General features: G+C 33.8%; 1 protein-coding gene across 1 annotated transcript in view; it reads right to left on the bottom strand.

The window, feature by feature from the left end:
• Positions 1-27,819, bottom strand: part of LOC126890346 (uncharacterized) — a 481,113-nt gene continuing 453,294 nt past the window's right edge. Inside the window, exons 10-11 of the mRNA XM_050659218.1 lie at positions 21,048-21,317; positions 1-2,571 (exon numbers count right to left, since the gene is read on the bottom strand). Coding sequence (XP_050515175.1) covers positions 2,166-2,571; positions 21,048-21,317 — 676 coding nt within the window. The 3' untranslated portion in view covers positions 1-2,165. The remainder of the gene's footprint in view (positions 2,572-21,047; positions 21,318-27,819) is intronic.

Below are 27,819 nucleotides of genomic sequence, written 5' to 3' on the forward strand. Positions count from 1 at the left end.
AGAATGAGTTTCCAGCTGAATGCTTTATTTGGTCAGACCATCTAGTTGGTGATCGTCCTCTTTTTCTTCTCCCCGGGACGTTTCCAGAAACAATTAATCTCTCCAAACTGTCGTCACCTCTGCGAACCACATGACCAAAGAATTGCAGAATTCGTTGATATTATGGACAGCCTTTTTTTTAATATTGAGTTGGTTTAGAATGGAAACATTTGTCCTATGAGCTGTCCAAGGTATGCCCAGCATTCTTCTCCAGCACCACATCTCAAAGGCATCATTTTTTTTTTGGCGCTCGCATGCGCGAAGAGTCCAAATCTCTGCTCCGTATAGAAATATTGAGAATACAAGGGCATTCACCAGTCTCATCTTGATATTTTTAGAGATAGATCTGTCTTTCCTATCTTTAGTTAGGCGACTCATCGCATTTTTTGCCATACCAATACGTCTCCGAACTTCTGCTTCACAGTTACCATCGTTTCCATCGTTAGTTATACTTTATCGTTATATTCTAAGTAAATTAATACACTAATTCTAATACACTTCCGAATGGAAAACCAAAAACAGATTTTTAATATTTTTTCAAAATTCTATCGAATGACACCAAACAAGAAACTCCTAACTACATCCCATGGAGGTGTGGTAAGGAAGAACTTTAAAATTTTAAATAGGAACAACCCTATTTTTTCCAAATCTGAATTTGTTGCAGATTTGGATTCCTCGTGAAAAAATAAGTAACATTTATTAGAATTGTTAAGAGATGGCGCTAACAAATAGTATTTTTCCGATAATCTATTGCCATCTATCAAAAATTCTAAAAAATGTCTTGAATAAGTGTTGCTTATTTTTTCATAAGAAATCCAAATCCACAATAAAAAATGAGGGTTCCTATTTAATATTTTAAAGTTACTCCCCACTCCACCTTCAGGGGGTGGAGTGGGGGGTAGTGTTTGGTGTCATTTGATAGATTTTTGAAAAATTTTCAACACGTATTTTTCAGTTTTTCAATGCGATTTTCATTTCGTGAAATAATCGACCGTCCCGCTAATTTTTAGGACACCCTGTATAATTAGTTATACATACTTTAACCTTCGGAGTACGGAGATTATTTGACTTACTTAGATTACGAAGATGGGTCAAGCGTGACCCATTCTCAATTTATTTATAAGGATGTTTTAAATAGTCAGTATTAATAAACAGTATCTTTAATTCAACAAAAAACAAACAAACATAACAATTATAATCCTAAATTATTGTATTTAAATTTTTTAAGATGGTTTCCCATGGGTATATACTAGTTCGCTCCGGCGGCCAGATTTTAATACCTTACAGAAAACGGGCATAGGTAAATTCGCTCCGGCCATATATTTGAATACGTATACCCGTAAACAGAGACGGCTGCGATTTACGTGTACCTAAAAACATATTAAAAATATTTTTCGAAATCCGAAGACCGGGTCAGGAGTGACCCGGCATCATAGATGTTACGTAGAGGAAAAACTGTAATTTGCATGTTCACGAATTATATACGAAAAAATAGATTGAAACAAATAAGGAGAACTTACGATCAATCGGATTTGTAAAAAAATTATTTCATAAAATATTAAGAAATAAGTGAATTTCGGGTCACGCTTGACCCAGTCTTCGTACTCCGAAGGTTAAAACCTAGAATACAATTATCATTATATATTAAATGTTATTAGTCATACATATACGCATTTTGTCAAAAAGTATGACTTTTATGTAAGAGTTAGAATATCCACATATGGCTGAAAAAAATTAGTATTTGATGATTGCATTTTAGGTTTTAGAACATACAGTACCAAAAAACTAAAAATAAAAAAGTTTTTTATATGGTGCCGATTTAACTCGACATCATAATAATATTTGAAATCGGAATAGAAAAAGAATTACAATGATATCTACGCCAAATTTTAGAATAGCTTTTTTACTTTATTATATACTCCTAGTTAATACTGTAAGTACCTTTTAAAGAAGTACTTAAGTAATAATTATATTTGCAACAGTCTAGGATGAATTACACCTTGTTTTTTTTGTTCCGTCAGTGGAACCATAAACAGTCATGTCGAGTTCACAACACTTCACTAAGAAGCAGTTCAAAAGGATAAAAGTTACTCTTCGTATTGTACTGTGATTACCATGCAAGGTTGTCAATATCTCTTATGCTCTCTGTGAGGAGGAGGTCGCGAATCGCGCCATTCCCTTCCCTCTTTGTGTGGTCTACCTTCGTGGTGGTGGTGATGATGGTGATGCCTCTTTTTTTCTGCACCTTTAGCACTATACACGTCAGATACTACCATTTCAGATCCATCCCGATGTCGCTCGGTCCGATAAGGTTCATCGAGGGTTTCTTTTCTACGCAGTGGGGAGTGATTGGAGGCATTGGCTACGCGCAAACCAGCTTTGGAGCCAGCAGACTCGTGGAGATTTTCCCAGGCTTGTCGGTAATAACGGTTAAGACCTCCATTACGAGATTCCGAGCTGGAAGAATCAAAGGAGGCTACTGTGTTACAGTCAGGGGAAGCTCGATGACGGTAATGTTTGGCACTTTGGTTTCTGAAATAGAAAAAAGTGTGATTAGCACTAATCTTTTACGTTATACACTGTTGAATAAACTGCTCGTCAAAAGTTAGGGATATAGAAAATTCTGCTGAATTTTCATAGTAGATTTTTTCGTGAAGAGATTAACGGATTCCGCTAATTTTTTTATTATTTTAGATTTTTCTTTAGTATTTACACAGGTATGCAAAGGGTTACTCAAACTTTTTTTTTGTACTTATACCGGGTGGAAGAAAAGAAATGTTTTTCTTATGTTAAGTTTGAGACGCCCTGTAGGGAGGACGAGGAACAAATGTGAGTATACATCAAAATCGTATTGTAGTCTTATGTTTTGTGAAAATTTTGTTTTTTGAATGTCCCTGATAACTTTAGAAACAAAAAAAAAATAGACGGTTTTGTAATTTAACATGTGTTTTAACCGAAACAAAAGTTTGAGACACCTTGTAGGGAGAAAAAGGCACAAAGGTGAGTATACCTCAATACCATGTTGTAGTTTCATATTTTGTGAATATTTAATTTTTTTAATTTTTTTAATATCTTTAATAGCAAAGAAACTAGACGGTATTACTCTTTAATATGTTTTTAACTGACGACATGCATCACATCACACATGTAAACCATGGAAACACATATTTAGTCCATTCTTTCACGGTTTTTGCTCTAAATTTTAAAGAACCGCTTGGATTGACATGAAATTTGGCATACGTATATCTTACATGTCAAAGAAAAAAAGTGATATTGTGCCGATGTGTGCTTTTGCCCTGGGGGTGACTTTCACCCAATCTTGGGGGTGAAAAAATATATGTCAAAAATAAGTCCGGAAATGGGTAAACTGACTAATTTTAAGTAACTTTTGTTCTATAGAGCTTTTGCGCCAAGTCAACACTTTTCGAGTTATTTGCGAGTGAATATGTTCATTTTTCAACAAAATAACCACATTTTTAGATGGTTTTTCGGAAATAACTCAAAAAGTAAGTATTTTGTCGAAAAAACCGTTCTTAGCAAAAATATAGCCTATAAAAAAGTAAAAAAATGGTGTACTCGTTAGGTCTCTGGATCTCGTAGAACCAGAGTTATAGCCAATGAAAAATAGATTCATATTCACCAAATTTCAAATAGAATATTTCGACGTAAAATATACAAAAATTAAGCAGTTTTTAGGGAAAACCCATTATAAGTGTTTAAAAAAAGCTTCATTTCTGCTTTTACAAAAAGTTTCTAGCATTAAATTTAAGCAAGTTACGCTCAAAATAAAGTTGGCCCCTTTTGTTTTTGCAAAAAAAAATCGGAAAGACCACCCCCTAATTAGCACATTAAATGAAATTATTCGTTACCGCTCCACAAATTATTTAACTTATGTTGTGTTTATATGATCTTGTAAGTTTCATCGATTTAAAGTGCTTATTTTTGAAAAAATTTGGTTTCAAAGTAAAATTTTTAAAAATTTAAATTTTGAAACATATGCTTTTTTTCAAAATAACTTAAAAATTGTTAGAGATACCAAAAATCTCGGAAAACAAAAAAAGTCAGATTTACTTTTCTGAATATCATGCATTTTTTTGTTTTTCTGTTAGACAAAAATTGATTAAGATTTGGTGTTTCTAAATTTGCATACATTCGTGATCAGTGACTCGTTCAACCCCTTTTAACTACAGCCCTTTCAATAATAAGGAATTTGAACCGATGAAACTTACAGATCATATAAACAATATATACACGAGTCAAGAAACTTGTGAAGTCGTAACAATTAAGTTCATTTAAGATACTAATTAGGGGGTGATTTTCTCGATTTTTTTACCAAAACCAAAAGGGACTAACTTTATTTTGAGCGTAACTTGTTTAATTTTGATGCTAGAATTTTTTTAGAAAACAGAAATGAAGCTTTTTTTAAACACTTTAAATAAGTTGTAATGAGTTTTCCCCGAAATGTGCTTCATTTTTTGGTTATTTCACGTTAAAGTATACCATTTGGAGTTTGACGAATATGAACCTATTTTTCATTAGCTATAACTCTGCTGTTACTAGGTTTAGAGACGTGATATATACACCATTTTTTTAAATGTTTTACAGGCTATATTTTTGCTATGAATGTTTTTTCGACAAAATACTTACTATTTGAGTTATTTGCGAAAAACCGTCTAAAAGCGTGGTTATTTTGTTGAAAAAATGAACATATTGACTGCCAAATAACTCGAAAAGTATTGACTTAGTGAAAAAACTCTATAGAACAAAAGTTACTTAAAATTAGCCAGTTTATCGATTTCCTGACTTTCTTTGGACGAATATTTTTTCACCCCAAGAGGGGGTGAAAACCACCCCCAGGGCAAAAGCACATATCGGCACAACATCACTTTTTTTCTTTGACTTGTTAACTATGTGTATGCCAAATTTCATGTCAATCCAAGCGGTTCTTTAAAATTTAGAGGTTTTGCAATATTTTACCGTTAAAGAACGGACTAATTAAAGAGTAATACCGTCTAGTTTCTTTGTTATTAAATATATCAGAGAAATTAAAAAAATAAAATATTCACAAAATACGAGACTACAACATAATATCGAGGTATACTCACCTTTGTGCCTTTTTCTCCCTACAAGGTGTCTCAAATTTTTGTTTTGGTTAAAACCCATGTTAAATTACAAAACCGTCTATTTTTTTTTTCTTTCTAAAGATATCACATTCAAACAACAACATGTTCACTAAACATAAGACTACAATACGATTATGATGTATACTCACATTTGTACCTCGTTTTCCCTACAGGGTGTCTTAAACTTAACATAAGAAAAACATTTCTTTTCTTCAACCCGGTATAAGTACAAAAAATAAGTTTGAGTAAACCTTTCCACAATTGTGTAAATACTAAATAAAAATCTAAAATAAAAAAATAGCGGAATCCGTCTGTTCGCGAAAAAATCGACTATGAAAATCATCAAAATTTTCTATATCCCTAACTTTTGACGAGCAGTTTATAAAAACATAAAGTCAAACTACTCGTAATACAAAACTTATAAATTGAAAGTTGTAATAAATTAAAATACCTACAATTTGAGCTATGGCAAGTTTTATTTAGTTAATTTGTTATTGCAAAACAGCCTCCGAAAGGTCCAAAATGGCCGTTTTTTGCAGCTAATCTGAAAAGCTGAACGTAGGTGGCGCTCGTGTAGTTGGAGATCACGTCAAATTACGTCAACACTTCAAATTAATATATTTCTAAGTAAATATTGCATATTTGTTTCGCTGTGTGAATTAAACTTGAGAAAATAAAATCCCTCAATGTTGTGCTGTGCATTTGTGCTCATCGAGAACATCAGGACACAGGTTTCAAAAAGATGATCTGATGGCAAAAAAGTGGATTGTAGCAATAGGAAGGGATAAATATGTGCCGACAATAAATGCACGTATCTGCAATAAACATTTTGTTGAAACAGATTACGTATTGCCCCTAGATTCGGCTCTAAAAAATAGAATACTTCACTATAAAATTCAGATCAAAATTAATTATAAACGCAGAGATTAAGATATGCAAGTTTATATACATTCACACTGTTGCCACATCTACAATCGCTTTTTTATGGAGTGAAAATTAAAAAAAATACATTTGAAATAATAATAGGTATAGAAAAATGTGAAATAATCATTTGAAATAATTCTCAAGTTCTCAATATTTTTTAGTGACCAAAATATAACCTGACCAAACCTAACCTAGCGTCATCAAAAATAATATAAACAAGTTGATAACTGAAAATTTAAGTGATTTGCTACCTTTAAATGTGCTTTAAAATGATTAAAACATCTTCTTGTGGTGCTTTCTCCTTTAGTGGAGGTTAGCGACTACACTGCCAAATCTGTCCCTGTCCAATGCGGCTCTAAACAAAGATGTTGAATCACGCCGGTGCAGTCTCTAATATTTCTAAGCCATGAAATCTGGCACATACCGGGACCCCGTTTTCCTACACTAGCGCCGCCAAGCGGGAGCAACGGCGTACATAGCTGCCATTGCATTATTTATTGTTAAAATAACTTGTTTATTATTTAAGACCTTAAAATGAAGACCTTTCAATTCCAAACATAAAAAAAATTTAAAAACCTGATTGGCGAACTTGTTGCTTAGATAATATACATTGTTTATCCCGAGAGGTTAAATATCGAAGGCTATAACTTTTTGAAAAAAATCGTTGAGAGTTGATGCAAGATGCACTCTCCTTTTAAAGAGTTATATTTTCATATTCTGATGTAAATAAATGCGTAAAATATTTTTCAGCCTCTTATTTTTGGGTTTGAAAATAAGGGGGCAAATTCCGTTATAAACATTTAAAATTGAAGCGGCCCGATACATCCTATGAGTTTCTAACTTACAGATTATTGTTGCTGAAAACAAAACGAAGATTTAAAAAGAAATAAAAATTTTCTACGACCAACTGAAGCCGAGATAATTGTTTTACTAAGCGTGAAAAAATGCTATAGAACAAAAGTTGTTCAGAATTGGTCAGTTTATCCATTTCCGGACTTATTTTTGAACGTTTATTTTTTCAGCCCTCATAAGGGATAAAACTCACCCCCAGTGCAGAAGCACACATCGGCCTAATATCACTTTTCTTCTTTGACATGTTTGTATATGTGTATGCCAAATTTCATGTCAATCCAAGCCGTTCTTTAAAATTTGAAGCAAAAATCGTGATTTCTTTTAAAGTAATTTTTATTTAAAGGTAGTATGTCTTTCTTTAGTCAATGACTGTGAAATAATTTTAGTTATAAATAAAGTCACTACGAATTAAGAAAACAAAACAATTATCTCGGCTTCAGTTGGTCGTTTTATTTTTTTTTTAATCCTAGTTTTGTTTTCAGCAAGAATAATCTGTAAGTTAAAAACTCATAGGATGTATAGGGCCGCTTCAATTTTAAATATTTATTATAACGAAATTTACCCCCTTATATTTAAACCCCAAAATTGGAGATTAAAAAACATTTTACGCATTTATTTACATCAGAATATTAAAATATAACTCTTTAGAAGGAGAATGGATCTTGCATTACCTGTCTACGATTTTTTTTTCAAAAAGTTACCTTTGGGGATAAACAATTTATAATATCTAAGCAACAAGTTTGCCAATCGGGCTTCTCAATTTTTTTTTTGTTTAGAATTGAAAGCTCTTTATTTTAAAGCCCTAAAAAATAAAAATCTATTTTAACAATAAATAAAGCAATTGCAAAAAACGGCCATTCTGGATCTATCGCAGGCTATTTTGCATCAACAAATTAACGAAATTAAACTTGCCATAGCTCAAATTGTACGTTTTTTAATTTACTACAACTTTCAATTTTAAAGTTTTTCTCTAAAATTAATATCATAAGCTGCAAAATTAAAAAATCTTTAAGAATTGCAAATTTAACAAATGAAAAACGTCATAAATAAAAAAGCTCCTTAAATTTTTGGTTACATTTTAATAGAAGTTATTCCTGGCTTCGACTTTTACAACACCTGATAGGTTTCAAAAATTCCTGAATTATAACACCTTTTTTCGCCCACAGCTGGGGTAAATCAAATTAATATAGTCCGTTCTTTAACGGTAAAATATTGCAAAACCTCTAAATTTTAAAGAACCGCTTGGATTGACATGAAATTTGGCATACACATAGCTAACAAGTCAAAGAAAAAAAGTGATATTGTGCCGATATGTTCTTTTTCCCTGGGGGTGGTTTTCACCCCCTCTTGGGGGTGAAAAAATATTCGTCCAAAGTAAGTCAGGAAATGGATAAACTGGCTAATTTGAAGTAGCTTTTGTTCCATAGAGTTTTTTCACCAAGTCAATACTTTTCGAGTTATTTGGCAGTGAATATGTTCATTTTTTTCAACAAAATAACAACGCTTTTAGATGGTTTTTCGCAAATAACTCAAACAGTAAGTATTTTGTCGAAAAAACATTCTTAGCAAAAATATAGCCTGTAATAAATTTAAAAAAAAATGGTGTATATAGCATGTCTCTATACCTAGTAGAAGCAGAGTTATAGCTAATGAAAAATAGGTTCATATTCGTCAAATTCCAAATGGAATACTTTAACGTGAAATAACCAAAAATGAAGCACATTTCGGGGAAAACTCATTACAACTTATTTAAAGTGTTTAAAAAAAGCTTCATTTTTGCTAAATAAAAATAATTTCTAGCATCAAAAGTAAACCAGTTACACTCAAAATAAATTAGTCTTATTTTGTTTTGGTAAAAAAATCTAGAAAATCACCCCCTAATTAGTATCTTAAATGAACTTAATCGTTACGACTTTACAAGTTTCTTGACTCGTATATGTATTGTTTATATGATTTGTAAGTTTCATCTGTTTAAAGTCCTTATTATTGAAAGGGCTGTAGTTAAAAGAGGTTGAACGAGTCAGTGAGCATGAATGTATGCAAATTTAGAAACACTAAATCTTAATACATTTTTGTCTAACAGAAAAACAAAAAAATACCTGATATTCAGAAAACCAATGTTGACTTTTTTTGTTTTTAGAGATTTTTGGTATCTCTACCAGTTTTTAGGTTATTTATAAAAAAAAGCATATTTTTCAAAATTAATATTTTTAAAAATTTTACTTTGAAACCAATTTTTTTCAAAAATAAGCACTTTGAATCGATGAAACTTACTGATCACATAAACACAACATAAGTAAAATAATTTGTGGAGCGGTAACGATTAATTTAATGTAAGTTGCTAATTAGGGGGTGGTCTTCCCGATTTTTTTTTGCAACAACAAAAGGGACCAACTTTATTTTGAGCGTAACTTGCTTAAATTTAATGCTAGAAGCTTTTTGTAAAAACAGAAATAAATATATTTTTTAAACACTTTAAAAAAGTTAAATTGGGTTTTCCCCAAAAAGTGTTTAATTTTTTGGATATTTCACGTCGAAATATTCTATTTGAAATTTGGTGAATATGAATCTATTTTTCATTGGCTATAACTCTGGTTCTACGAGATCCAGAGACCTAACGCGTACACCATTTTTTTACTTTTTATAGGCTATATTTTTGCTAAGAACGTTTTTTTCGACAAAATACTTACTTTTTGAGTTATTTCCGAAAAACCGTCTAAAAATGTGGTTATTTTCTTGAAAAATGAACATATTCACTTGCAAATAACTCGAAAAGTGTTGACTTGGCGAAAAAGCTCTATAGAACAAAAGTTACTTAAAATTAGTCAGTTTACCCATTTTCGGAATTATTTTGGACATATATTTTTTCACCCCCAAAAGGGGGTGAAAGTCACCCCCAGGACAAAAGCACACATCGGCACAATATCACTTATTTTCTTTGACATATAAGCTATACGTATGCCAAATATCATGTCAATCCAAGCGGTTCTTTAAAATTTAGAGCAAAAAACCGTGAAAGAATGTACTAATAGCAATGATAAAAACTGTTCATTGTGACGTTTACAAACATAATTAACATTCAGCACGTCAGTTGAGTTATTAGAATAATTATTGCTTTCAAGGCTAACCTGACCAAAGATGCATTTCAGTTCAACAACCATATATTACTCTAAATACTAAATATAAAATAACTAATTTATAAGCATGTCCCAATCTAAATTGTTAAAAAAATTATAAGCTAAGGATCGTGCTACTATTTTAGTGCAAGGCGATGCATGCAGTGCAGTGCGGGTTTCTCTCAAGCCTTTATCTCACCGTTTTTAAATGCTAAGTCTTCAGGTACTCGCTAAATTGGGTTGGAAAAGTAACCGGCCCTATGCGACCGATAGCTTCGAGAGAACTCCCTTCGGCCTATTTGTTGGTCGGGAAAAGGTAGAGCCAGCAGGGTGTACCATCGGGATGGCATTGCACTGGGAGAGGGTAGTCGATGGGATGATCGAGTTGAGGCACCCGCACTGCGACCGCATCGATAAAGAAAACATAACAAATTGTTAACAAACTTATTTTAGTAACAATATATCATTTATAGTACTTTATGGTTTGAAATCTAAAAAGGCATACTAGATATTAAGTCACAGCTCCGAATTGCATGTAGTCCAGAAAGCCACTGCGCATCCGCTAGGAAAAATATTCCGATTCGGATTTTTTGCACAATCTTACTCAAAAAGGACCACTTTAACCAATTTGCATGTTGCCAGGACCAAAAGTGGGTCAAACATTTTTAAACCTTTTTTTTTGTTTTTTCCTAAAATTATTTTTTTTTGCATGGAACAAAGTTTTTTAGGTTTTTTGGATCATTCCAAACAGAAAAGGTCTGTAGTGACATTGCTCTAAGATAGTTTTTGGCATATAAGCGATTAAAAATTGAAAAATTGCGAAATCGGCCATTTTTAACCCTCAAAAACTATGTGAAAAACTGAAAATTTGAATGTTGCCGAGGTAGGTAGATATTCTTTAAACATCTATTGATGAAACCTCGAAGAGTTTTTTGCAATAAAATATTCAAAACTCCTTTGTTTTTTAATTGCTAATCAAGCGTGCGCGACACTATTTTCCACCGACAGTATGATGCAAATGAAAGGAATAAATTCGTTATTAAGTAAACCGGCGACTTTAAGGAAAAATCCCAAAACAGGGCGATTTTTATTTTTAAGTTATGATATTGTGGCATATATGGTATACTAGTGACGTCAACCATCTGGGCGTGATGACGTAATCGATGATTTTTTTACATAAGAATAGGGGTCGTGTGCTAGCTCATTTGAAAGGTTCTTCAATTCTCTATCTAGTATTATAAACATTTATATAATTATTTATACAGGGTGTCCTTCTACTTCTTTTTTTGTCAAATAATTTAATTTAATAAAAATTTTTTGGACACCCTGTATAAATAATCATGTAAATGTTTACATTACTGAATAGAGAATTGAAGAACCTTTCAAATGAGCTACCACACGACCCATATTCTTATTATTTAAAAAAATCATCGATTAGGTCATCACGCCCAGACGCATGACGTCACTAGTATACCATATATGCCACAATATCATAACTTAAAAATAAAAATCGACCTGTTTCGGGATTTCTCCTTAAAGTCGCCGGTTTACGAAATAACGAATTTATTCCTTTCATTTGCACCATACTGTATACTATACACATACACATGCAACGGTGAAAAATAGTGTCGCGCACGCGTGATTAGAATTAAAAAACAAAGGAGTTTTGAATAATGTATTGCAAAAACTCTTCGGGATTTCATCAATCGATGTTTAAAGAATATCTACCTACCTTGGTAACATTCAAATTTTAAGTTTTTCACATAGTGTTTGAAATTTAAAAATGGCCGATTTCTCAATTTTTCAATTTTTAATCGCTTATATGTCAAAAACTATCAACTTTAGGGAAAAGTCACTAAAGACCTTTTCTGTTTGGAATGATCCAAAAACCCTAAAAAAAACTTTGTTCCATACAAAAAAAATAATTTTAGGAAAAAAACAAAAAAAAAACTTATAAAAAATGTTTGACCAACTTTTGGTCCTGTAACATGCACATTTGTTAAAAGGGGTCTTTTTTGAGTAAGATTGTGCAAAAAATCCGAATCGGAATATTTTCCTAGCGGATGCGCAGTGGCTTTCTGGACTAATGTAAATTCACTTAAAGGTTGATTCAGACCAACAGTCACGTCACAGTCGGAGACGGTATAGTCAATATTGCTTCTGAGGTTTTCCAATGAGGTAATTTCCACGCACGGGTACGGTACAGTCACAGTCACTGCCTGTCCGGTCGCTCCGCCAGCGATCAAGATTGTGACTTTATCCTTTATCTTGACTGGACCGGACTGCATGGGTGGTGAGCGTATGACACAGTCAGTCAGCCATCTGTTTTCAGTCTACATTCTTGTCATTTGTTTCGTCACTTTTGTTAGCATGGAGGACGAAAAATTAATTGAGTGCGTTCGTGAAGGAAGATTACTCTACACGTGGAGCCATAAAAATGTGTACCTACCATACGTAATTTTTTTTGAATGGCGCTAGAAGTGTATCCTTTGGTGACCTTTCTAGCACCATCCAAAAATTTAACGTATGGTACACATTTTTATTGTATGATTTATCGCATCTATTTTACTCTGATTCTCAGCGAAAATAAGAAACATGGTAGGAAACCACAGTTTATTCAAATATCACAAGGAAATATGTTCTACTATAGAAGGAATTATATTGAGGACTAAGAATATTATAGAAATATTTTTGAATGTGTCTTAAACTACCAAAGAGCCCACAAAAACAAATACCTATGCATCCAGATCCAGAGATGGAAATAAAACGAAGGATAGCAATAATCATCTCAATTTGGAACTAAGACAAAGAATGGTTAAGTGATATATGTTTGGTCTGTACTTTTGTATAGTGCAGAGGTGCGGACGCTAAAAGTATTGATCATGAATAGAATTGAAGTATCGGAAATGTGGATTCATAGACGGATGCTGAAGATACCTCGTATAGCAAGAAAAACTAATGAAGAAGTAGTACTAAGCATGGTCAATAAAGACAGGGAGTTGCTAAAGGCTGCTAAACACCGGAAAATATCTTTCCTGGGACATATAGTGAGAATAAATAGATATAAAGTATTACAACTAATCCTTAAAGGCAAAATAGTGGATCGTAGACTTGTAGGACGAAAACAATTTTCTTGGTTAAAAAATAATAAGTCGTGAATGGACTGGAGATATCAAATGCAGGATAATTATTCCACATTGCAGAAGATCGGAAAGCCTTCGCAATAGTCCGATCGTCAGATTAAGATCAGTGGCGGATCTACAAATTTTGGCGGGGGACGGGGGCACGGACTTTGAGGGTGAATTAATTACTTTTCTCTGATGCAAGGTCACTTAGTCTTACCACCCCTAGGATAAGTGGGTTTTCAATTATTTTTTGGATGGGCCTAAAAATTTTTTTGTTTGACGTCTTTCGGTTTTTTTTAGGATTATTGAATTGATATTTTTAGTCTGGGATGGGGGTCATGACCCCCGTGACACCCCCCTTGGATCCGCCACTGATTAAGATAAGGTAAGTACATGCAAATAGTGTATATTTCAAAAATCTTACGTTGAGCGGGGAGTAAGGAAATGGGTGTCACAAAGTTTCACAAAAAAAGCGAATATTTCGCGAAATAAACGTCAGATCGAAAAACTAAAAAATACGTGTTCAATATTTTTCAAAAATCTATCCAATGATACTAAACACGACAACCCACGAAGAGGGGTGGGGTAAATTTAAAATTTTAAATACGAACCCCGCGATATTTCACAAAATGAACATCAGATAGAAAATCTTCAAAATATACACGTATTCAATATTTTAAAAATCTATCGAATGGCACCAAACACCCCCACGGAGGTGGGGTCGGGGGTTACTTTAAAATCTTAAATAGGAGCCCCCAATTTTTATTGCAGATTTGGATTCTTTACGTATTCCGCCTGGATCCCGCGTATCAAAAAAAAGTTCATTAATAGCAAGCTGAAAATTTGTTAATAGCTTAACGGTGTCTAGTCTAACAAATTTTGATGTATGGGAACACTGGAACAGGGGAAGTTTTAATTGTGGAACAGGTTACAGGCTTCGAACGTCAGACTACAAAAACGTCTCATGTATTTTGTCGGACAGAACTTCCAATTGATTTGTGACCCTTTCATTAAACTCTTATGCAAAAATCAGACTGCTATTTGTCACCAACATAATTTCTGTCACTTGAAATGTTCTACGGGTCAGACTTATTAAAATGCCCAATATATTTGTGGGACAAAACGTTTTTCATATATTATATAAAGTATGCTATTGAATAAAGTTAAAAGCAACCTGCTAGTTTTCACAATCATAAACTTGTCAGGATGACACGTTCCACAATTAAAATCACGTTCCACAATTAAAACTTCCCCTGTTCCAGTGTTCCCATAAATCAAAGTTTGTCCGACTAGATACCCTTATAAGCTATTTACAAATTTTTAGCTTGCTATTAATTAATTTTTTTTGGTACGCGGGATCCAGGTCTAGTAAAAATAAGCAACTTTTATTCGAGACATTTTTTCGAATTTTAGATAGATGGCGCTATATTCGAAAAAAAAATTGTTGGAAATGGAAAATTAAATTAAAAAATGAAAAGTCTCCCACTTTATGGAAAACTTAATTACCTTAACTTTTTTTGGTTTTAGGACCCAATAGCGTTCGGGTAACTGCAAATTTAGCATACCTTCCTCCCCTACTATTATTAACATTTTTTTATTTAGAAAATCTCTCTTTATAGAGAAAGTATTTTTAAGAAAGTCGTCTGTTGAATGTTTTCATCTACAACGTATAGATTTTTCGCAATAGATATCGAAATGAATGGAAAAGGTCATTTTTCTTCTTAAATATTAATAAAATACGGCGCAGTAAAAATTTCTGTACCCACTACATGATACGCCTTTTCTATTGACTTCTCCCAAATAATTTAGTTAAAAAATATCAACCAGTAATTTTTCAAGTGCTTTTTCGGCTTCGTTTCCTGGTGTAACTTGTAATTTATCACTTCTATACCCACAACCATTAAAATTTATGTGATTTTTCCATAAATCGTAAAATATCAATAGCAGCCAAATTCAAAAGCATTGTGTAAAACCAACAGTCAAATTGTTTGTATGAAAACTTCTAAAATGAGGTCGCCAGAGCATTGCTTCCCGTAAACAAAGCTCCAGTGCACAAACTCGAGCGAAGACATTAAGCGGCGTCCTTCGAGTGATGTTTCAACTCTCTGTGGACTGTTAATCCTTCCGCAGACATTGTTTTAAAATAATGGCTCATAATTAATAGGAATTTTTAAACAGGGAAAAACAATAAATGTGCCCACATAGGAAAATGCAATAAATTAACATTAAGGAGCAAGACACTTTGTGTGTAATATTGGTAATAAATAACAAAAGATATCAAAAATAATTTATAGAAACTTTTTAGCATCATCAATCAACCAATCGCGTCCACTGCTAGACATATTTCTCCCTCAGTTCTTTCCCGTGTTCAGTGCCCACATAACAATGATGTTCGCATTATGTTCAAAGCATATATACTACCAACATTCGTCGGAGTATATTCTTTTTAGTATATGCGTAGTACAAGCATAGCATGTACCATGAAAAACACTCTAAATTTCATGTTCTTTGCATATACTTCAAAGAATATTCTCGTACCGAATATACTGAGTTCATTCGTGTACGTAGTACCTCGGAATATTCAAAAAAAATTCTTTGAATATACCTTTGTCGAATATTCCATAAAAGTATTTGACACATACTTATAAGTACTTTTAAACTATCTTAAAATAATATATATGTATAGGAAGAATAATGTTAGCCTATAGATTATCAACTTCGTTAAGAATAATTAATTAAATTTAAAAATTTATGTGTGTAGGTGTTAGTACTATTGAAATACCGAATTCATTATTAAAAATTATTTTAATTGTATGGTAAAAATGTTTAAAAATTAATTGTATTAACGAAAAAGGAGAAATTCTCGTTCCGCTTTCATAATTGAAATGCATTGACTATTTTGATTTAAGTTTATCATCAGTATTTTTATGTAGAATTTAATTTTTACATGGAATTGACATTCAGGTAAGCTAGGTGGCTGAGCCAAAACCCACAAAAAAGGGGAAACGACCGCTGCATACCTGCATAAGGGGTAGGGGATTGGGAACAAAGGCAAATTACAAAATATGAAAATAGTTAGGTACAGTTAGGCATTTGACATTTGTGTCAACACTCAACACTAACACTGTCTATGACATAGACTCTATGCTGTGTCTACAAGGACTAGGAACATGCATAATTAACCTTTTTATTTTGTTTGCGGTCAACTTGCAAATAAAAAATTCATTTTGGTACTTCAATATTACTTAAATAGTAAGTATGTATATAATTACATATAAATAACATATCAGTTTTAGTTAGTTACATACATATTACATAATATATATTTGGGTACTATAGGTATTTATATATTCAGCATTTTTATTTTTATATGCACATAACAACTAAATATATTATATACCTACTTACCTATATAATATTTATATAACTAACTAAAATTTATATAATATGTCATATTTACTTTTTAAGTAATATTGTAGAATGTACTAACTACATTTTCATATGTAATATGTAAATTTAGTTGAAAGTAGAACCTAGGATGAGATTCGGTGATACTGAAAACATACTTCGGAGCAATATAGCACTTCCTTGGAATATTCTTAAAAGAACATTCTTCCCATATACTAAATAGATGTGCGGTAGTACATTTTAAGTATATAAATAAAAGGTTTATAGCACCTCCTTAGAATTTGCTAAAAAGTATATTCTTGGAATATACTGAAATGAAGTGTGGTTGTACATTCTAAGTATATAAATAGAACGTTTAAGTACTGTAATGTAGTATATACTCAGCATCTGCTCTGCACATTCCCAATGGTCATTACGCATATTCTCAGCATATACTTTTTCTGAAAAGTATGTTCTATGAATATACTAAGAACATGAAATTGTTATGTGGGTGTTCTCTGTGCCGTTTGTAGCCAGTTTTCCGCTACTATTTTTACGTCGTTGGTCTCTCTAGATGGTGTGTTACAACATTGTAACATATCGATAATATATTTCTACTTATACGATATTAATATAATTTGTCGCATCTTCTACCACTTTATACACGTGCTCAAACATCTGCCCTTTGCAGGTTGCAATTAACTCGAATATGAGGAAAGTCAGCAAATCACGAATCCATTGGTGTTCTTGGTATTTCCGTCGACTGTCGCAAATCTTTTTGACTTGGAAATCTTTACGCTATGAGAGCAAATTCATAATCTCTATCCTGAGTTATTTTTTCTTTCTCAGACGTTTTAAGCGTTCATAAAAACAATGTATAGCCTAAATCTACCATATGTAACATGGCTGGTATTAGAAGCACAAGTTCAGTCTCGCTATTGCATTTTCATGTTCCCCAAACTACTAAAAGCTCTTTGTGGTACCAAACCGCCCTTCTTCTTCTTCTTCACGTGTCATCTCCGCGACGGAGGTTGGCAATCACCATGGCTATTCTGATCTTAGATGCTGCTGCTCTGAATAGTTCGGTTGATGTGCATCCGTGCCATTCCCTCAAGTTACGCAACCACGAGATTCGTCTCCTTCCTACACTTCTCTTGCCCTGGATTTGCCCCTGTATAATCAACTGAAGTATGTTGTATCTCTAATTACGCATAACATGCCTTAGGTACTGCAGCTTTCGTGTCTTGATGGCTTCCAATATTTCCAGTCTTTTGTTGACTCTTCTCATGACTTCGTTGTTTGTTATATGCTCGGTCCATGATATCTTCAGGATTCTTCTATACATCCACAGTTCAAATGCTTCCAACTTTTTAGTAGTCCGTGCGTTAAGTGTCCATGCTTCTATCCCGTGAAGCAGCGTCGAGAAAATATAACACCTTGCCAGCCTAACTCCCAAGTCTAATTTCAGTTCTCTTGCACAAAGTACCTTTCTCATTTTATTGAAGTTTGTTCTTGCTTTTTCTATTCGAACTTTTATTTCTTTGGAATAATCGTTTGTTTGATTAATTATTGTGCCAAGATAGTTGTAGTTTTCTACTTGTTCTAAAGTTTTACCTTTAATTGTCAGGATTTCATCATTATTTTGGGTTTTTGATATCCTCATAAATTTAGTTTTCTTGATGTTTATTGATAATCCACATTCTTCTCCATACTCAACTATCTTGTTCATTATCTTTTGGAGGTCTTTAAGGTTGTCTGCTATTATGATTATTATCGTCCGCATATCTAATGTTGTTAATTGACGTTCTATTTACCTTTATTCCTGCTGTTTTTCCCTCAAGAGCTCTTTTCATAATTTCTTCAGAGTATGCATTGAATAGTAGTGGTGATAATACACACCCCTGTCGCACTCCTCTTTTAATTTCGAACTCTTCTGATGTCTGTTCGTTAATGCGTATGTGTGCTTGCTGTTTATAATATAGATTTGTTATAATTCGAAGGTCATTGTATTGTAATTGTTTTGCTTTGAGGACGTCCATTAGCTCTTTGTGGCGGACTCTGTCGAAAGCCTTTTTGTAATCTATGAAACAGACGTACATATCCTGGTTCACGTCCAAGCATCTCTGGATTAGTACGTTGAATGCAAAGAGGGCTTCATGAGTACCTACGCCTCTACGGAATTCAAATTGGGTTTCTTCAATATACATATCAAGTGTTTGGTAAATGCGTTTATGAATGATCTTTAAAAACATTTAAGTGTGTGAGACCGCCCTAAAAGGTTTATTTACTCTAAAATTTAAATTAGACACGCACAAAAACTAATTATTGATTTCCCTCTCGTAAAAGCCTAAAGAAGCCGAATTCTTATGCCCTCAGTCAGTTCAGTTAGTTAGTCAGTTACCAACCAGTCGCACAGTAGATCAGTCGTTTAGCACTGAATTTATTAAATCTTTAGCACAAGTATACTTTCGCTCTTAGAGAATCATCAGGGGTATTTCGCCATATTAGGAAGATATCCTGGAATGTCGTAGGTAGGCATTTGTTTAAATTGATGGCAAAAAAATTTAACATCTAACACAGAGTGGACAAAGGATAAACAGATTAAAATTAAATGCCGGTACTGCATTGCATATTCGAAGATGGAGGTACAATACATTGCAATACGTTGGTTTTTACAATAAATTACAAAACCAGGGGATTTTTCGCATCCTCTGCCCGCTTTTCGTGAATCCCACCGCTTCCTTGGTTGGGAACAAGAAAGCTGCAGGGTACTGAGGGCCCTTTTCTTGAATGTCTGTCCATGCTGAGGAGGTTTAGGCATTTGATCACCATGCTTGCCAGACGGGTTGGTGGGTTGGTTTGGGAAATTGGTAGGATATTGCAGGTATTGGCAGAATAAAGGCTTGCGTATGGTAGGGTCGGATCCCTGAAGTAAGTCTGTCCTCCACTGGGATTGTCTAAGAGTACCTACCCACTACCTTTACCGGCCAGGTGGCTAAAATTCCTCTGAGATTCAGGTGACATTTGCTTGGACTGTATTGACTGTATTTTTTTGAAAAATTGTGTCAAATTTCTCAAGGTTGGAAAATATCGAGTCAATGAACGCCCTCTTTGTGTATAGTACGTTATTAGAACATAGTATTAGACATTCATACTAGGGCAGTCCGATAAGTACTTAGCCTCTCCGCCCGATGGCGCCACTATCACAAATGAAGTGTACTGTCATTTAATGCGTTCTTGTAGACGGCTAATGTCAAAATTTTATCCAAATCAAAAATATAGTATTGTTGTGATTGCGTGTGAAAGTCAGCGTGTCCGCGGATTTTAATAAAATGGAAAAAGAGCAATATAGGTCGGTGGAGCAATATAGACTCTTCTCCTTCGATGGCAACTGTCAAAAATTGATTTAACGAGTTTCAACGTGGACGAACGTCGGTTTTTGATGAGCCACGCGTAGGTGCCCCGAAAATGTTGTGACAAAAATCCACGATCTTGTATTGGCAGAGCGCCAACTGCAGGTGCGCGAGATAGCTGACACAGTATGCATCTCAAAACACCGCGTAGGTCATATCCTGCATAAAATTTTGGGCATGAGAAAGCTGTCGGCGCGATGAGTGCCGCGTTTGCTCACTTCAGACAATAAGCGTAACAGATAGACCACTTCAGAGCAGTGTTTGACGCTATTTAAGTGTGATCCAAAGGAGTTTTTACGTCGTCTCATAATCGTCGAAAAAACATGGATTCAGAAATCAAGCAACAGTCGAAAGAGGGACAGCACCTGGCGAACGTGTTCCGAAGAAGGCGAAGACTGTCCAATCGGCCGCAAAGGTAATGGCCAGCATTTTCTGGGATTCACAAGGTGTGATCTACATCGACTCCTTGGAGAAGGGCAAAACGATCACAGAACCCTATTATCCGAATTATTGGGCTGATTCGACGCCGAATTAAACAAAAAACGACCCCATTTTGCAAAGAAAAAAGTGCTCTTCCACCATGACAACGCACCGGCTCACACCTCCGCCATCGCCATGGCCAAATTAGTCGAATTGGGCTACGAACGGTTGCCCCATCCACCGCATTCTCTAGATTTGGCCCCATGCGACTACTATTTGTTTCCAAACTTACAAAAAACACTCGCTGGGCAGAAATTTAAGTCGAATGAGGATGTCGTCGCCGCCACGGAAGACTATTTTGCAGACCTCGAGAAAAGGTATTTTTCAGACGGTTTAAAGAATTTGGAGCATCGCTGGGTGAAGTGTATCGGTAGAGAAATAAATTGCCACTTTTCCAAAATTTTCCTTTTTCTTTTGTAGGCTAAGTACTTATCGGACTGCCCTTAATGAATAGCAATCGTCGCAGTAATTTTTCTTGAATTTCGATATTGCCTGTTTAGTAGATATACCTAAAAATTGTAAAACTTCCCAACACTATTTTTTTACCGACCTGCCCTATAAAACTAATATTACACCAAATATTCTTACCTTCTTACTAAAATAACTATTGTAGTAATAATAGCCGCTAAAAATATAAATCCTCCGAATGCCCCTAACGCAATAATGGCTCCCAAATTCAATTTGGCTCCGAAAGGCTCTTTTCTCTCACCATCAATGGATAATGGCACGTTAACGTTCGGAGTTTCTGCATGTTGAATATTTGAACTGCCAGCTATTTCGTTATCTTGCGGATGGCCAGCTACTATTATGGACGGCGGTATTGATGACGACATTTGTGTTGTGGATTCCGTAGTTGGCCTGAAATAATGTAATAAATAATTTAGTAAACTTTCTTTGACGAACGTAATATACAGCTGATCCCAAACCCTTTTTCCAGTGCGTCATTAATTTTGACGTCATATTATATGATTTTAAGAATGTCACGAGCGAATCGAGGCATGACATTTTAGTTAAATCTGACAGTTGTCAGAATATTAATATTTAAAATATTTTAAGAAAAAAAAATAAGTACAGAATACAATTTTACTTTTCAATGTCCAAATATACCAATGACATAAAACATTTATATTTACGTCGTTGACAAATTTCTAACCTAGAATTAAAATAATTGTCATTTTATCCGTTTAAATTGTGAAACCTACTGTCACCATAGATTACTTTTGTTTCAAATTATCTTTATTCGCAACATGGATTGGTTATCAATTTAGAGTATTGTAATTGTCAACCAATTATACATATACGAGTAAGTATAAGTAGCTTTAATATGGAAATACTCTTCAACAAATACATAATTTTTGAAGTTCTATGTATAATAATCACGAATGTACGTTTTTTTCGGTCATTTCGAACTTAATGCGTAAGAGCGAATTCGACAAACTATGAAGCACTGAAAAAAGGGTTTGGGATCATCTGTATACCGAAATACACCCATTGCAAAGTCTAGGGATATTCAGATAACATAATATCAATATCTAATGTGATAACTGATAACAAAAAATGTGAACGACAAGTGATAAAAAATATTTGACAACGCTTTTTACAGGTGGAGTTTAAATATCTAGGCATCACACTATGCAGTTACGGGAAGCTCGAAACAGAAGTGGAAGATCAGGTGAATAAAGCAAACAGAGCCGCAGGTTGCCTGAATGAAACAATATGGAGAAATAAAAACATCGGAAAAGAAGTGAAAGGCAGAATTTACAAAACAGTCATCAGACCAATAATGACATACGCGGCAGAAACACGACCTGATACAGAAAAAATAAAAAGAATACTAGAAACAGCAGAGATGAAAACATTGCGAAAAATCGATGGTAAGACGCTGTGGGATAGAGCTAGAAGTGCATATATACAAAGGAGATGCAAGGTGGACAACATTAATAACTGGGTGAAAAGCAGAAGAGTAGAATGGAATGACCACATAAGCCGAATGACAACAAATAGAGTAGTAAGGACGGCGAGAGACGGTTCCCCAACAGGAAGAGGATCAGTGGGAAGACCACGAAAAAGATGGAATGACAACTTACTGGAGGCACATTAAAAAACAGACAAAGTAATGTCTATATAAAAAAAAGAAGAAGAAGAAGAAGAAGAAGAAGAAGAAGAAGAAGAAGAAGAAGAAGAAGAAGAAGAAGCTTTTTACAGGAGAAGACCAAAATCTATGTTTTACACTGCAGTAAATATTCTGTTAGCTTCGATTTTGTTTATGCTATAAAGTTCTTGTTTACTTAGTGCATTGAAAATATTGCTTTTTATCATGGAACGACGTCATTTATCTTTGGATGAGATAAATAGAGATGTAGGCCTTCTTCAATGTGGCATGCGGCAAGCTAATGTAGTTGAGTACATGAGAGTCTCCCAAAGTGTTACAAGTCAATTGTGGCGGCATTTTTGTGACACTGGAAGTCCAGCCTAAAGTCATTTAGGACATGAGCGCGCTACAACTGCAGCTGAAGACCGATGTTTAGTGTTAACCGCTAGAAGACAACCAACAATTACAGCACCTAAATTGGTTAGCGACTTGTAGAGGGCACACCAGGTAATCATATGCTGTGATACTGCAGGAAATCGTCTTCATGAAGCCAATCTCCACAATCGACGGCCATTGAGATGTCCACCTATCTCTAGAAGCAATCGCGCTGCAAGATTAGAGTGCTGTCAAGAATATCAAAACTGGGATGCAAATGATTGTGCTACAGTTTTATTCTACGACGAATCTAAATTTGGATTTCATCCAGATTCTAGTCAAGTAAGAGTGTGAATACGATCAGGAAATGTAGAACATGTTCAGGACATTTACACATACAGAGGTGGTGTACGAGTAGTAATTGTATAGAGTGGAATAATTCTCGGTAGCAGAACGGACCTCGTTTTTACAAAACGCATCTTTGCAGCTGAGCAGTAAAAACTTGTTATTTTTAAAATTTTTATTTTAATAGGATGCATGCGATACAAAACCAGATTTTAATTTTTGAAGATATTCTTCTTTAGCGGCGAATCGATTGAGGGTAAAATTGTACATAGATCCGCGCGCCTGCGCACACTGACAGTATATAGTTCTGACAGTATGTAGTTAATTGCTAATCTTTCAAGGTAGGTATGTATGTATCTGTAACCGGGCAAATAAGTCATTAAAAGAATATATTAGTATTTTTAGGAAATCTATTATTTATTATAATTCTTGTGTTTTTGGATTTGTGTTTCCCTGTAGTAAAATAATAAAATATTATGTAAGCATAACATTTTTACACTATATGTCGCCGTGTTGTGTAATTATATCCGAAACTTACACGTCAATTTCTAGGGCCTCGCTGGAGTAGTGGGAAATGCGTTAGCACTGAGATTGGAAGGTTGCGGGTTCAATTCCTGGGCGATTCATATTTTTTTTTATTTTTGGTTGTTTTAATAAAATTTTTTTGAAAGTGGTAGATAAGAAAGTTAGCTTGATTTTTAAATAAAATACAAATAACCTTTTAAGTATATTTACTTCGTTTAAATTACCTATTATATAATAGAAGAATATCTTCTTACGTGCGTACAAAGTACACACACATTCTTTTTTTTTTCGAGGAACTGGGTAATTCAGAATTATTGTTTTCTGCAGTAAACTGATTACCTATAAATTCTCTTTGATTATTATGCTTATTTTAATGCGTCTTCTTACTTTGACTGCCTTTTAAATTACCACCAGATTCAGGCATTCTTTTCAACTTTCAAAATAATAATTTTCCATAAATTTCATAAATTCGATAAACTTAATATGAGAATATCAGTGCAAAAAACTAAATGTATTAGTAAAGAACCGCGTAGATGCCAGTTAGAAATAGACGGCAAAATGGTAAAACAAGTAATGAAATTCAATTACCTAGGAGTAAAGATCACTAGTGACAGGAATATAAGAACAGAGACCACAACACAAGCAACAAAAGCGGCAGGAGTAAGTGGTTGCCTCCAGGGGCGTAACAGAGCCCCCGCAGCATTAAGATTGCGGGGGCCCAATCGCTTAGGGGCCCCATCTTGTCATCTGATATTATGTAAAAATCTGTTATTGTTGTATTATTTTACGTTGTGTGTTTAAAATTAAATACGTAAATTTCTAAATAGACGTATTTGCCAAGTGAATCATCTCATAATATCTAGAAACTTAATCCCTTTCGGCCTACCGAAATTTTATGGTAACGACAATAAACTATATTGCTTTGTACGTGACTATTAAAAGATTTGAGAATTGCAATTTGCCGAATTTAAGAACAGTATTTTTAAATCTATAAATGGGTTTTCTCTTTATTCTTTACATACATTTCGATACAAAATTATCGCCGGTAGTTTCATATTGGTTGTTTGCATTGAATGTTATTTATGTTTCTGTTGTTTTACTTTTTTATTATGTTGTTATTCTATTTTATATGTTGTTATTCGCGGTGTGCAAGTACTTGGAAGGGATACGCGAAACGATCGTGCGCGAATAGCGGAGAAAAATTGCAACTTTCTTAAATAATTCATATTGTCAATTGAAATTGGTTAATTGACGTACATTTCATACCTATTGTCATTTAAGAAGAAAAATTATATATTGCTCCACAATCTTGATATGATATGCAATTATTATATAAAGATAAATTTAATTAATTGTATTTTGCTTGCAGTACTGCATTTTAATAACTAATTTTATTTACTACATACAATTATTTACGTTTTAATAACATAACCTAAATCTTATTTTTTCTTCTTATTATTTTTTTTTGGACTATGACCTTGACAATTATCCCGTAACCAGGACCATATGATTGGTCAATATAATTAAAAGTGCGAATAAAAGTGCAGAGCGTAGAAACCAGGTGTCGCTTTTCCGTACTTGCACGGTCCCAATAGTTGCATCAGTTTGGTACGCATTTATTGAACAATTATTGACGACTTTTCTTATGTAATCATTGGACAATCTCTCAACAGATAAACGGAAAGATAAGGAAATTATAACACTTAAGCTTTAGCTTTAGGGAAGTCAATATAGAAAAACTTGCATTGTTTCGGAAAAAATCAAACAAGCTTATATTTTTCTAAAACATTTTTTGATAGTTTATATATTTTATCTTAAAGTAATGTATTGCTTAAAGTATTGTTTAAACAATAAAACTGTTTTGTATAAATAATTTTCAAAAATATCGGTGAATTCATCATTTTACTTTTGTTCAAAAATATTTCTATTTTCTTTTTGATTATGCTGAATTCGAATATGACATTAAATCAGGGCCATAAGTACGATATTGGGGCCTCGGGGCAAACGTGATCTGAGGGCCCCCTACCCGGGGGTCTGGAGTTTATCACCCAGCAGAAAGGGTTCGGGAAAATTGATATTTAACCACTTAAAAATGCATTTTAATGTATTCCATGACTGAAGTTTCCTGTACCTACCTACATATTGCTATTTTAGTTGACCAACACAAAAAAATTTTGAAATCACATTATTTTAAGCTAAATTCGGGGAACCATTTCAAATTCTGCGGGGGGGGGGGCGCGACGGAGTTTGTTACGCCACTGGTTGCCTCCGAGAAACCATATGGAGAAACAAATATCTGACCACGGAAAGCAAAATAAAAGTATACAAGACAACAGTAAGACCTATCCTAACATATGCAGCGGAGACAAGGACCAATATAAGAAAGACGAAACAACAAATTAACAATATCGAAATAAAAGTATTAAGATCAGTAGCGGGCATATCATTAAGAGACAGACAAATTCACAGAAGTATACGAGAACGATGCAGAATTCAAAATATTAACAGGTGGATAAAAGCAAGAAAAAAAATAGCGAACATCTATAAAAATAACAAGCCGTATAGCAGAAGACCCGTTGGAAGCCCGCCGCAAAGGTGGAAAGACAATGTACAGTCAGCAACAACTCAAAAAGAATAAGAGGCAGACAAACAGGAGTAATCATAGTCACACGAAGAAGAAGAGGAAGAAGAAGAAGATAAATTTCAATAATACAAAACATGTGCTCGCTTTATAAGTTTTAGAACCCAACTATTGAGTTGCAGCTGTAGAGTTCAAGCATCGCGTGCGTTGTTGGATACAAACGATAGGTTTAGCTTAAATAGGGACCACTATAAATACAGCTATAATTTCGTTTCTATTTCGAATTTCTTAATAAAATTTTTGGATAGTATTTTTGTGATAGATAATACTAAGAAATGTTTTTACGTAGGAAAACAAAAATCGATTGTTTTTGTATCGTATGATGTGTGGGCATGTACAAAGAATGAATTAGGAACGACTACCGAAACAAACTGTATAATCAATAACTCTATATAAAAGCGATGATATACAGGGTGTCCCGAAAAGATTGGTCATAAATTATACCACAGATTCTGGGGTCAAAAATAGATTGATTGAATCTCACTTACCAATATACAATAGTGCACACAAAAAAGTTACAGCCCTTTGAAGTTACAAAATGAAAATCAATTGTTTTTCATATATCGAAAACTCTTACGGCCGTTTTCACAAAGTAAAGTTAACTTGTGGTTAAGAGATAACCTCAAAATTACCCCAAAATATGCGTTTCAGTTTAATAATTGTTATCCTTCTGGGTATACTCATAAGGGTAACCCACTCCAACCTCTGGTTAAAAATTCTGTGAGTTAACCATACTTCGCCGTTGACCTGAAACTAAAACGCCTATTTTGGGGTAACCTCTGGTTATCTCTTAACCACAAGTTAACTTTACTTTGTGAAACCGGCCGTTAGAGATTTTTAATTGAAAATGGGCATGTAATATTCTTATGACAGCAGCATCTTACATAAAAATTAAAGTGAAATTTGTGTACCCCAAAAAAAAATTTATGGGGGTTTTGTTCCCTTAAACCCCCCAAACTTTTGTGCACGTTCCAATTTAATTATTAGTGTTTTTAAAACATTTTTGCCTCTTTGGACTTTTTCGACAAGCCAGTGTTTATCGAGATATTTTGAATATTTATCGAATCCACCACATATTTGTATATGGTTAAGTACGATTATAGAGACCTGTTAATAATCTGAAAATGTATTTATAATTTACATTTTTAGGTATATTTTGAAAAAGAAGCCACATCTCGATAAAAGGTGACTTATCAAAAAAAGACTAAGAGGCAAAAAAGTTTTAAAAACACTGTTTAACTAATGGTACAACAATAATAGTTTAATTGGAACGTACACAAACATTTGGGGGGTTTAAAGGAACAAAACTCCCATAAAATTTTTATGTAAATATATTTAAAAAGAAGCCGCATCTCGATAAAAACTAGCTCATCAAAAAAATA

This window comes from Diabrotica virgifera, chromosome 8, assembly GCF_917563875.1.
Source record: "Diabrotica virgifera virgifera chromosome 8, PGI_DIABVI_V3a".
In the NCBI taxonomy this organism is placed as follows: Eukaryota; Metazoa; Arthropoda; class Insecta; order Coleoptera; family Chrysomelidae; genus Diabrotica; species Diabrotica virgifera.